At 53.8% G+C, this 13330-nt stretch overlaps 1 protein-coding gene across 50 annotated transcripts in view; it reads right to left on the reverse strand.

Moving 5' to 3' along the window:
- Window positions 1–13330, reverse strand: part of CELF4 (CUGBP Elav-like family member 4) — a gene marked incomplete at both ends in the record, with an annotated part of 299138 nt that overhangs the window by 213286 nt on the left and 72522 nt on the right. For all 50 annotated transcript variants that reach the window (XM_079717784.1, XM_079717783.1, XM_079717764.1 and 47 more), the window contains one exon: window positions 9859–9941. In XM_079717784.1, the coding sequence (XP_079573910.1) occupies window positions 9859–9941 (83 nt within the window). The remainder of the gene's footprint in view (window positions 1–9858; window positions 9942–13330) is intronic.

Consider the following 13330-nt stretch of genomic DNA (forward strand, 5'->3'; position numbering starts at 1 on the left):
CCTCCCTGGGGTCCTTCATGGTCAATCCACTCACAGGCCTTCCCTTTTCTGAAACGTAATGAGACTTAGAGTACAAGTCGCATCTTTGACCATTTCATATTTTTATTGTCCTATTACTATTTCATGAATGAAGTAGGAGCCACTGGACGTAACTGTGGCAAAGCACCCAGAGGTCAACCACACTCACATCGCTGTTTGTCATTCATAATAATAATCCCTGGATTGATAACAATCCATAGCCTACACATAAGGTTTTCACTATGGAATTAGGAAACAGGCCCAGAAAGGTCATGAGGCTTGTCCCAAGTCATCCAGCAGGTTGGTGTCGTCCCCGCAGGCTGTAAGTGCTCTGAAGGATGGAACGAGTGTTCCGCTGGGCACAAGAGTTGGGCACAACACGCTCACACTTGCCTTGTCCCCTCTCAGCCACCCGGAGAGGAGGCCACCTGCCTGGCGCCCCCTGGTGGTCACGTCGAGACCATACTACAAATACCTTAGATCAAAACACACTGGAGCCACAGTAAACTGGGGCCCTGAACTCCAGCCCTTTTCTCTTTACAACTATTTTCATGAAGATGTGAAGAACAAAAAAACACACTGCTTTCTGCCATCATCCCCCAGGGTTGCCCATCTTTGGTGGGACTTGGCAGCCCACCGTTCTGGAACGATGCAGGCCCACAACACAGATGCCTGGCTCTGCTCGCCTAGCCCACGTACACACTCTCTGGAAGAAGCCCTGCCAGTCCTAAAACACATCCATCCCAGAGCAGGAGTTCACACAGACAGCCTGCTTCCCTGCCTCGTGCTCTGGCGAAAGGTCAGCAAACCCTCAAACAGCCTCACATGGACTCACTAGGGCGCGTCCACCGAGGCCGCCCGGGAAGCCCCCTCACTCCTGTCACCGCCGCCCAGGCACTCACGCCCGTGCCAGCTGCCACTGCCCAGGCCAAAGCGCCTTCCACACAGCGTTTCCTCCAAGTGCCCACGACCACAAAGGGAGACCTTCCTGTCTTTCCAAGTGTAACCCCGCAGGGCGAGCTCAGCTGAATACTTCCCAGGGAGCAGGGGGGTGATGTGGATGGAAGAGGAGCCCTGAGAATGGATCTGCTGGGACGCCGCTGGGTGATGCCAAGGCTGGCCAGGTCAAGGGGCAGAAAGAGCTCTGCCCTGAATCAGCTCTGGGCGAAGGAGAAGGTACAGGAAGCACTGGGGGTGGGGACTCTGATAGCTGAAAAGTAGAGTTAACGGAGCAGTGTGGAATCAACGGGCTGCACCGGGTGCCACGGGGCATCGGAAAGCTCTCTGAGAGCCAGAGAGACGGTACGGAGGAAGTGGAGTTGGATTTGAGCCTCCAAGGATGAAGAGAAACTCTCTGGGCTGAGAGGATGACACGGAAAGAAGAGGAGGCTAAAGGAAGGCGACGTACTTGGGTGAGAGCTGCGTGGATCTGTGGCCACTGGGGGAGGGAGTGCGCACCCAGCCGAGTCCCTCGGGTGACCGGAACCGGAGGAGTTTCCAGGCGGTCAGATCTTTATGTCGCCATGATAACCTCGGCCAGCCTAGGAAGCATGTCAAAGGGGAGAAGCCTGGAAGCAGCCTGCGGTGGGGTGGGCTGGGCTCCCCCAGGACACCCTGGGCTGTGCCTTGAGGTCTCTCTCAGCTGAATTCCTGGGCACTTGCCATCACGACCAGTTTTTGGCACCTAAAGCTATTCTCTGGATCGTGAGCTCTCTTCACACTTGCCTCCCAAACCTTCAGCAACGGGCTATGTCTCACTCATTTTTGTCTGATGCCAGGTACCCTACCCCCCTCAAAAGAATTCTGCATGGGGCAGGTAATCTGTAAATGTTGCTGCTGTCGATCTGGGTGATGGCCATCATGGTCCAAATTGTGCCTGGGCAAGTGCTGGAGAAAGCTGAGAAATGTCTGCCTTGTTTCTTTAAAAAGAGACTTAAGCAGAGGGCAGGAGGAAGGCTTGGGGCCCAGGGGCAAGGATGGAGACAGGGGGAGGTGGAGCTCCAGCCCTTCCCTGAAGCCCTGTCCTGGAGCCGGCCCTCAGGGGCAGGCAGTTTGGCTGGTCTGCATCAGGGAGAGACCGAGCTGACTCGAGCTTTATTAATTATACTTGTCACAAATGGAGTTGGGCCGTGGAGGCCAGGAGACACTTATCTTCCTCACCCTCCCACTCTCCCCTCCTCTCCCTGTCTTCTTCAGTAATGTGAGTAATGTGAGTAATGCCAAGTCTATTATTCTTAGAATTTTAAAGAATGTCAGAGCTAGAAGGGGCTCCGGAGGCAATCTGGCCCACCGCCTCCTTCCACAGTCCAGAAGGGGGAGGCCCAGGGAGGCTCTGAGCTGAGCGCTTTGCCCAAAGTACCTGGTTTGTTTGGGGGCAGGTGGGACCTGGTGCCCAGGTTCCCTGACTCCAGCCCAGGCTCTGACCATCACCTCACATGGCCTCTTATTTATCCCTCCAAGTTAGAGATGGTGGCTGTGGACATAAGGCTCTCTGGGTCCTTGAGACAAATCAGTGAGGGTGTCTTGCTGAGGACAGGCCACGGCTGGTCCTGGGTTCTGTCATGGAGGCCACAGAGAAGGTGTGAGAGTCCCTCGCCAGAAAAATGGGGACACCTCCGCACTCAGGAGAGTGTGGGCAGGGGCAGGGAAGAGAAGAGAGCACAACTTAGGACACAGGGCACAGCCCCGGTGGGAGGAGGGCTTCAAGACGTTTCTGTGGGAAGGGGGAAGGGGAGTGAAGACTCTCTCCATGGAAGCAGAGGGAGGTGGGACTAAGGACCGGTGTGAAGAGGAGAGACAAGAGCTGAGCGTGCCGCGGATGCAAATGTAGCTCATCTGGCACCTGGAGTCCGGATTTAAAGCATTTCTGCCTTCTCTCCTGGAACTCAGTGCTCCCTCCTGCTGGGAGAGCCAGCCGGGAGGGGTCCACGTGCGCTCAGCCGCAGCCTGGGGCGTGGTCTGTGGCAGGGGGTGAGGGGCTGATGGCTGGACACGTTCCCGCCAGGCCTGCTTCCTGTCAGGATGGGGACTCTTCCAAAGGGAGAGGCTGGAGAAACCCCACATGTGGGTGGGCTGTGGAGGCCTGGGTTCTGGTCCCAGCTCTGTCACAAGCGAACTTCAACTCATTTCCCTCGGATCACAGATTCCCTGTGGGTAAAATGAGAAAACTGAGCTAGAAGTTGGTGCTGAAACTAGGCCTCCTGCAGATAGGAGTGTGTGAATGGCCAACCAGAAATGATCTCTAAGCCTGGAAGGGGGCTTTGCCCTCTCCTGCTGCCCACGGTTCCCTCTGTGCTTACACCGTTTGAGTGTGTGCCCCTTGACAAACCCTCCCACCTCTGACATTCTAAGGACCCCTGGGGCTTGTCCCCCCAGGTGAATGAGAAGCAGTGGGTAAGTGAGAGGGAAGCTCCACCGCAGGGCCTCACTGTGCGTTTTCCATCTGCCCTCGGTCCCAGCACAGGCTCTTGGGCACTACTGACATTTTGGGCCAGACACTTCTTTGTCGTGGAGCTGTCCTGTGCATTGTAGGATATTTAGAAGCATCCTAACCTCTACCTACTAGATGCCAGTAGCATCTACGGTGTCCAAATGTCCCCTGGGGGGCAAAAGTGTTCTCTGTTAAGACCCAACGCCCTAAAAGGACAGATGAATAGTTCTCTTTAGAGAATATGGGGAAAGAGGGAAGATATTTCCCCAAGAGAGAAAGAAAAGAGCATGAGGACGGGGGTGGGGGGAGATGCAGAGGAAGGGCTGGTGGGACTCCCCCACCTCTTTCCAGTGACTCAAACACCGTTGAAGCCCTTTCTCTCCCTGCCATGGAAGAGCCATAGGGCTGCCCATTTTTCAGTGTTACGGGTTGAATTGGGTCCTCCCCTCCCCACAAAAGATTAATATTAAAGACCGAACCCAAGGTACCTGGGAATGTGACCTTATTTGAAACAGGGTCTTTGCAGATGTAATCAAGTTAAGATGAGGGCATTAGGCTGGGCCCTAATCCCATATGATTGATGTCTCTATCAAAAGGGGAAATTTGGACACAGAAACAGGCACGCACACGGGGAAGTTAATGTGACGACATAAGAACACCATCTACCAGCCAAGGAATGCCCGAAGCTACCAGAAGTGAAGAGAGAGCCACGGAACAGAGTCTCCCTCCCAGCCCTCAGAAGGAGCCAGCCCTGCTAACACCTTGATCTTGGTCTTCTAGCGCCAGAACTGTGAGACAAAACATTTCTGTTGTTTAAGCCACCCAGTTTGTGGGACTTTTTTACAGCAGCCCCCCAACCAATACACTCAGGAAGAAGGACCACAGGACCAGGAAGCTGGAGCTACGCAGGGATCTGGCTTGTGACCCCACCATCTGAAGCAGAGATACGTGCTGATGGGACCCAACTCACCGTATAGAGACAAAAGCCAACACTGTGCCTACAGGACAGACAGGTGGAAATGCATCACATCTCTAAAATGAAACACTTTGGTTGTGCTAATCACTAGAAGTTGTAAAACTACCCTGAAGAATTAACAGCCTCCACACATGCTAACTACATCCATCATAAATTCATCTTTAGTTTCTGTTATCATATCAGTGTCTCTGGGGACCCCTGTCTTGTCATCATTTGCCCTTTATAATTTATTCATCTTGTTCTTGCCTGCATCCTTTCTACTTATCATTCATCTTTACAGTTGTACATAAAATTAGATGGATCCTTCTATGGTGGGGCTGTCAGAAGGGAGATGGGCCTCAGCAGGGAAGTCCCAGTAAAGCTGGTGGCTGTCCCACGAGAGCCTCCTGTGGGTGTCAAGGTAGAGGTGGGGTGGGTAGAAGGTGAGAAAGGGAGAGTGTGAGGGAAGGAGGAGGAGAGGAGAGGGACGGGAGAGGCAAGTGAGAAGGATAAAGAAGAAAGGATGGGAAGTGAGAGGGGAAAAGAGGAAGAGGAAAGTGACCAGAGGGAGAGAAGAGAGGAGGAAACAGGCATAAAGAGAAAAGAGGAGAAGGAAAGGAAGGGAAGGTGGGACTTAAGAAAATGAAAATGGGAGGCAGGGGGAGAAAGGAGAACATCCTGAGAGAGCAGTGCTAGAAATCCAACTGAGGTTGTTTTTTTTTTTTTTCCATTTTAACATCTTTCCTGGTAAACTCAAAGAAGGTCACACTGAATTTCCATGGAAATGACGTGTCCTGAGTGGTGGGGACCTGAGTCGGGAGCTGTGATGGCAGCGATGCTGCTTGTCTACCAGGCTGAACCGAGCGAGGGGTGCGGGTGGGAGACAGCCATGGAGGACTGTGTGCGTTTGCTTTGTATTCTCAGGTTGCCGGAGTGAGGGCACAAAAGCCAATCTTTAACTAGTGAATTGGAACTTTAATGTTTACCAAGCAGATACAGCTCCCACTCTCCCCCTGCCAGCTCTCTCTCCTCCCCGCTTTCAGGCCTCCCGCTAACTGGACCCACCTCTTCCCCCCTCAGCAGCCCTGGTGAGGAGCATTTTCTGCTGCCACAGGAGCAAAGTGCTGGCCACTGCTGGCCATGTAGCCTGGTTTTCTCTGATTGGAGTCTCTCCCCAGAGGTCCTACCTTCCTAACTTTGGACACAGATGGGCTCTTCCTGGAAGACAATTCCCTGAAAAGTCACAAAGGCAGGGGGAGCTGGGACTAAGCAGCAGGGGACTATTTTAAGGAACAGGATTCTTCCAATAGGCATCCCGTGCACACTCAGACAGACCCCAGGGAGCTCTCCAAGCGGACCTCTCCTGCCTAGCTCACGGCTCCTGACCTGTCACGCGTGCCTTGTCTTCTAGGCTAGTTCTCAGACCAGCGCTCTCATCTGACACACCCATCTTCCTCCCAGCTCTCTATTCCCACCTTGCCCATGTCCTGAACACACTTCTGAGCAACTCCTACACCCCATAGCTACCCAGGTCCCCTCTAAAGCAACTGGTGGCCCTAGAAAGGAGAGGTGGATTTTGGTAGCAGATCAGGTGCTGGTCTTGGCTTGGCCATTTATTAATATTGTCACCTTGAGCAAGTTGCTTAATCTCTCTAATCCCAGGTCTCTTCATGTGTGAGGGATACGCATGATATCTTCCTTATAGGGTGGTTGCGAAGATAAAATGGGGTAATGGAGGTAACGTGCTTGCATCACGCCTGTCAGACAGTGAGTGCTTAATAAATATTAACTGTTATCATTGAACTGTTTCCTACTCTACCCATTTTATGATAACGTGCTGTCTTGTATCATTGATGTGTGTGTGGCTTCTGTCTCCAACTTGATGGACAGCTCCAAGAGGGGGTGGTGATGCATTTTTCTTATCTCTGTGTCTGCCTGGATGCCTAGCACAGTGCCCAGCACAGACTCAGGAAATTTTTGTTGATGAACTGAGAAACCATGTTGACTGTACCCTATAAATGATGGAACAAACATTGGGAATGGAAGAAGATGGGCTGGAGAGGGCTAGGGGCCAGGAGAGAGAGTGAGATTGAGAGTGTGAGGGAGAGACGGTGAGTTTAGAAAAGTGGACTCACTCTGCCTAGATGCCGGCAGAAGGCCCTGCTCGAAGGGACCCTGATGAGGCTTTGTGGTTTAGTAATCTCATTCCACTGAAGGCGTGTCAAATTAAAAAACAATAATCCATTTGTAACACTGGTCCAGGGATGACTCGGTCAGCCATCTGAGACTTTGGTTAGGTTGGTTCCGAGGGATACTGACCTCTGACTTGTAAAAACAGCCACTGTGATCTGGTTTCTGAGCTTCCACTTATCCCAAGAGAAATGTCAGCTCCCCTTCCCAGTCCCTAAATGGGGACACGTGGGAGCACTGTCTCTAGTTCTGTCTCTGTTGTTTTGTTACTGTTTTTTGATGGTGGCAGTGTGTGCATGCATGAGCTCTCGCATGAAAACAGTGGGATCGTGTTCCTTGCTGCCAACAGGATGCTAACTCTGTAACTTGCTGGGAAACGAGTGGGCTGCCTGCACCATCTTCTCCCCTCTTTCTCTCTTCAGTGAGAAAGTGGAGGGCTAATTTTAATGGATTGATTTTAATGGATTTTGAAGTCTGGAAAAGTGCCTAAATTGCTGAGGTTACCAGTTTCCAGGTTCTTTTTAAAAAATTTTTTTTCTCCTTAGTCAGACATAGAGTGCACTCACCAGGGCACCTAGTGTGGTCACCCCAGACAAGAAGAGGTCTCCCTCTGCCCCCTAGCCAAGCAGGCAGCTGTGAGTACCACCTCAGCTGGTGGGAACACCCATTATACAGTTGGGTGGAGCATTCTGCTTGGGCCACTTCCCAGCATTTGCGTCTCACTCTCTCTGATCTCAAAGGAGAGAACCAAGCAACGATAGTAACACCAGTTCTGCTTTCTGGAATCCAGATGACTCCACTTTAAAATCTGGTCATTTTGTTTTTCATTAATCCCCATGTGAGTTTGTGGAGGGGGGGACAATGTGCCCTGGGAAGTTGGAGCTGCAATCCTGTCTTTTCTCCCTGTCCCTCCCCCTGTGGGCTGTGCCTGCCCTGAGAATTGTGATGAGGTCTTTGAGGCCATGAGTCTCCCCGTGAGGCCTTTGGAGAAAGGACAGCGTTCCAAGCACTGCAAGGGGACTCTAGGCTATGTTTTAGTTCCATTGTTGGCCTCACCCCTCCTCACTCCTCCCACCTCCCAACATACATTCATGGTTTGTTTTTCTTTTTGTCCTTTCTCCCAGACTTGCCCAACTTGTCTTTGTGGTTTCAGAAAAATGCCACTGGATCTCCCAGTATGAAGGATTAGCACAGATTATGGGGAACAGTGTTAATTATTGGTGGAAGGGGGGCTGGCGCGTCGCTCCAACATGCTCCTGATTTCCCTTGGGCCTTTCTGCCTGGTAATAAGCCTTCTTTAATCTGGCAGGCCCCTTGGTGAAATCAGCACCACGGACAGTGGTATTGATTGCTTCTGAGAAACCATCACAGCTGCTCAACCAAATTACCTTTGATATGTGACCTTTAATGTAATTACTGCAACATCAAAGTATTTCTATAAATTATTAAAGAACTAATACACTCCATCATTTAGCTATTCTATTATATGTAAAATAAACAACCACAAGTTAATGTTAGATCCTGAACAATCCACACTTGCTACTGAAATTCTCCCAGTCCCCAGTCTCTCCCCCTTCAAAATCCCAAGCCTCCCCCTCCCACCTTCTCTTTCGGTTTCCCCATCTAATTCCAGGTTTTTAGCCATCACAAAACTCCCCAGCAATCTCTCTCAAGCTGATGAAGGACCTCCCATAACAATGTGGTATTTTCTATTCCATTTGGGTGGCTCTAAAATATCTATCACAATCTCCCCCAAAACAAAGTACCACAAACACTTTATTAATCAGCACAAACCTTTCTCAGAAGCCTTTGATTATCTTACAATATGGCTTTATGCTTCATACATAACACGGGGTGATGTGGAGCATATTTCTGCCATCTTACAGAGGGCACCCAGAAAGTAATTACTATAATATATGTGCATGTAGCTGCGCCACTGAAAAACCAACTGGGGAATGGCCACCTTGCCAGAGCTGGGCTCCACACAAAAACCTGTGCGGTGCACGATTTCCATACATTTGCATCCGCGGGTGTGTTATTAAGATGACTCAGCCTCGTGCTTTGCAATCACAAATACCAAAATACAATACAAAGGCTATCTTAATGGAAGGAAGGCCCTCCCCACCCCTAAACGGGTAAAGAAGGATCTCTGATGCAAAGGAAGACTGCTCCCGCCCCTGGTTGCGCTTTCTCTCTGTCTACCTGGTTAACCTTTCCCGCTGTGGGGCAGAAATGGAAGCGTGTGTTTACATACGGTTTGCTTGGTAAGAATGTAAACATGCATGTGTAAATATTGGTGAGCATATATACAGAACACATGTGCTTCCCTGCAGTGTCCATTGTATAAGCTTAAACACGGTACATTTTAAAATTCTTTAAACTACGCCCACAAACACTCACATCCTTCCATTTATCTTTAGATACTCGGTGAGCTGCATATTTCCCCTCCTTCCGCACCACCCCCATCTCTCTGAACCCACAGGAGAGACCGCGCAGACCCTTGACCCGGGGAACACTTCTTATTTTATGGTGATGAACTAGCCTCGATAATAGCCATGGCTGATATCACACCCAGTTAGGGGGGCCATAAATAATTCTCTTCTCCCCCGCACAGAAGCTATAAACCAGGGCTGAGGCACGATAGTTTATCAAAGACGAGGGCTGGCTCCTTAAATAAAACCGCGGTGATCTCACTCGCGGCGCCGAGCCCGGGCGGGTAGGCACTCCCTCCCTCCCTCCCTCCCTCCCTCCCTCCCGGCCCGGCCCCCACCCCAGGAACGGCGAGGGTCCGACGTCGATCGGTGGGTGTTCGTGCAGCCTTGCCGCAGGCGGCCCGGCGAGCCCAATGGAGGCAGCTCCGGGGTCCCAGGGCCCCAGGCACCCCGCGTCCCCACCCCGGGCTGCCCGCACGGGTAGTGCGCGGAGGAGAAAACCGATCGGCGGCGCCTCGGTGGGTCAGGGGAGGAGCCGCGCCCGAGCTTTGTGGCCACGGCCGAGTTCGTCCCCCGCCCGGATTCCGTCGGGCCTGGACGGCCGAGTGCGCAGGCCGCCAGGCGAGGTCTGAGCTCGGCGCCCACGCGCCCGCTTCCCAGCCCCGCGCCTCGAGGCTTCTGGGGGCCCAAGGGGCGACGCACGAGTTCCCGAGCGAAGGCCGGCGCCGCGCACCGGGGCCCGCGAGCCCCCGCCGGCTGCGCCGCGGCTCGGCCTCACGAAGTCGCCCCCTGTCGGCGCGCCCGTCGCTCGCGCCTCGGCGGGCGCCACTTACCCCGGGCAGAGTCTTCTGCTCGTGCAGCGCGCTCTGGGCCTTCAGCGCTGACTCACGCTCGCAGTAGGTGAGGAAAGCGCAGCCTGGGGAGGGAAGCAAGCGCCGAGAAGGGTCAGTGGGGCGCCCTCGGGCCGCCCACGCGCCCTCCCGCCCGCCCTCCGGTCTCCAGCCCCTCCCCGCTCTTGGTCCCTCTCGCCACCTCTCTTTCTCTCCCGTGCGCTCTACTCGAGCTTTCCTGCCTCGCCGTTTTCCCGTGCCTGCTTTTCGTCTCTCTCCTTGCTTTGCTATTTTGCTCCTTCGGTGAAGTCTCCCCACTCTGCATCTTCTCCCCGCCACGCCCCCTCTCCCCGCGGGTCTCTTCCTGTCCGCGTGCCAGGTGCCCGCCTGCCTCCCTCCGGATGCTGTTCTGTTTCAGCTCCAGCCCCAATACCTCCCAGAAGGGGCAGCTTCCACCCCTCACCCCAGCACCTCTAGTTACACTCCATCGTGAACTCTTGTTCTGGCCCCTTAGGAGGGATGATGCAGGGACCCTCTCGGCCTTTCAAACAAAGGCTCCATCTGTAAGGAGGACCCCAGGCCAGGCTGTCCTAATAAAATGAATGGGGCTGTCCATGTGTCCCCTGCCCCAGTCGGCTGTCACATCTGCAGTGATATCTTCACACCCTTCCTGGAGGGCTTGCAGACTCTTGCTCTGCCTCTAATTCCCTGGGTGACTCCAGCAGTCTCCTGTCCTGCCTCAGTCTCCTCACGCGTGAACTGAGAGGGTTGATCCAGTGGTCTGCAAGGTCCAGTCCAGTTTTCCCCTTGCATGATTCTGACAGTGCCTCACCGGGGAATCTGGATTTTACAGAACACTGTGTCTTACTCAAGCGGTGACTTTTTAATGCTGGCCCTTCAGGCACGGTGACAAGGCAAAGAGAATACTTGTTGGTGGGAGAGGCTTTTGGGGAGTTCCCCCAAGCTGCTCAGTGTCAGGGCCTCTTCCTCTGCCTCCAGATGTGGCTGTGTGGCTTGGGCGGCCCTAGGGTCTTACGGAAAGTCAAAAAGCCAACTTCAGCCAGCAGCAGGCTTGCGTCTGGAGGGGCATAGTGGCCTCAGACTTCCTAAAGCCACCATGGCCCCAGAGAAGGCACTCTGGGCCCTGGCCACCACCTCTGTCTCACTGTCTTCTCTCTCTCCCTTGTTTCACTCTCTCTCCCAGGATCTGGTCTCCCAACCATCTGTGTTCACCACTGCCCCCCTTTCTTTGCTCTCCCCCTTTCCAATCTCCTCACCTGGTATGCCTTCTCTCCCCATTTTCACATCTACCAATCCATCCATCTTTCAAGAATCTGATCAAGATCCACTTCTTCCCAGAAGACCACCTTGACTGGTCTAGTTCATCTTAAATCAACCTCCCTTCTTGACTGCCCACAGCTGGCCAGGTGGTCATCCTCCTGGCCATTTATCAACTATTTCCTGAGTGCCCTTGAGCCAGTTTCTGTGACAGGACCAGGAGCCCAGGCTCTCTTCTCATGAGGCTTGTAGGCTTCTGGTGCCAGTCTGGTGCCTTGTCACCAGGCTCGCTCTGGCCTCTCGTTCGTTTCTCTCGACATAAGAGTGCTCCCAGCATCCTCTGCAGTTCCTGACTCCTCCATCACCCAATACAAACTCCCTTCCTCTTCTTCCAATGTAAAAATTGGTCCTGCCTCCCTTCCTCTCCTAGCTTCAGAGAGGAGATGGAAGGGAATGTATGTGTGAGGGAGATGCAGAGACGGGCAGAAGGAAGCAGGGAGAGAAAGCTGGGAGACAGAGTTCTCAGCTCCCACGGCTCCCTGCCTTCCCTGCCTCCAACTCTGTCCCAGGCTGGGAGGAGCTATGAGTGCCAAGGAGCCTCTGTCCCACTCCATCTCATGCCTCCCCATCCAGACCCCAGATCACCCCTCCTCCCCCCTCCCCGCTCCTCCATCCTGGTTGTGGCAGACGGTTATTGATGGAGACACTGGGGGACTAAAATGAACAGCAGTCAGAGGCCCCCATGACGTCGTCCCTCGTGCTGCTGCCTGCCTCTTCCAGGGCCTCTTTCCTCTTGTCCCCTCACTGGCCTTGTCCTCCACCCATGCCTGCCTGCAACTGGGAGGCAGCCGCTGTGCAAGCCAGCTCAGGACAAGGTCAGGGCAGGTTTGGAGCGGGAGGAGGAGAAGGGAGGAAGGAGAGAAGATGACCACATTGTTTCCATGGACCAGGATAACAAGGAAAGGGCTCCAGAAAGGAGAAAAAAAAAAAAAGAATCTGTTGCGTTTGTCCAGCTTCCAGGCGTTTCTGCCACAGTTTTTTTTGAGAGTGCTCACAGCTGTGTTGTGAACCAGAATCTTTGAGGGACCCCCAGGCCCCGTGTGACTTGCCCTGTCATCTGCACCCCCTGACTTCACCTTCGTCCATTCCTCCCCTGCTCACCCACCCAGCTCATTCCAGCCTCGCTGCCCCGCCAGGCACACTCCGCCCTCGGACCTTGGCTCTGGTGGTTCCCTCTGCTCAGAAGGAGCCCCGCCTGCTGTCTGCACGGCCTGCCCCTTCACTCCCTTGAGGTTCCGCTCACACGTGACCTCCTCAGAGATGCCTCCCCTGACGGCCTCATTTAACGCAGCCTCTCCTCCCCCCGCTCCCACCCCTGCCCAGGACACAGGCCTGCTCTCTGACCCCTCGTCTTGTTTGTGCTTCTCTTTGGCACCCCACACCCAAACATGTTAATACTGTGTGTTTGTTCCTTGATTAGCGTTTCCCTGGGCTCAGATGAGGTCGGGACTTGATTTTGTTCAGTTCCTGCTTAGTTCTCGGCGCCCAGAAAGGGGCAGGAGCTCAACACATATTTGTCAAGAGCACTGAATCCTGAACACTTTGGCTACTTTGGGGGTGCCGGGAGGTGCGGGGACATGGCAGTGGTGCTGGGAGCTGACCAAGGCCCCGAGGACACAGAGCCACACTGGACTTCCATAGTGGGAGGACAGAGGTTGCTGGTGAGAGCTGATAGGCCGCCCTGGTGGGAGGGCTCTTGTCCCCAAGGCCTCCTTGAGCCCATTTGCTCAGGGCTTGACAGTATGGTAACTGTCACCGTCCTGCTGTCTCCCCCATCAGATCCTCCCCTGAAAAGGCTGATGCATGGTTCCAGACAGGAAGCTGTGCTCAGCCAGGGGTCACTTACTGATGCCTCTCTCTGAGTCCCAGTTTCCTCATCTCTAACTCCCTTCAGAGGCTGGCGCGGAGACTTACTAGCCAATGAGCATTAACAACCTCTGCAGGGCTCTCTAATCGCAGGGCACAATGTAAACACAGTCACTCCTGTGGATGGGGGGGTGGGGTCGGAGAGGCAGAGTCCCTCCTGTCCCTCTACGCCTCCATGAGGAGGGACCAGCCTTACACAGGGGCCAACTGGTGCCCACCCACCTGGCCTCCTCAGACTATGTCTTCAGCCAGCCCGGTGCCACGTCTGACA

Source organism: Hyperoodon ampullatus (assembly GCF_949752795.1).
Source record: "Hyperoodon ampullatus genome assembly, chromosome: 13".
NCBI classification, from domain to species: Eukaryota; Metazoa; Chordata; class Mammalia; order Artiodactyla; family Ziphiidae; genus Hyperoodon; species Hyperoodon ampullatus.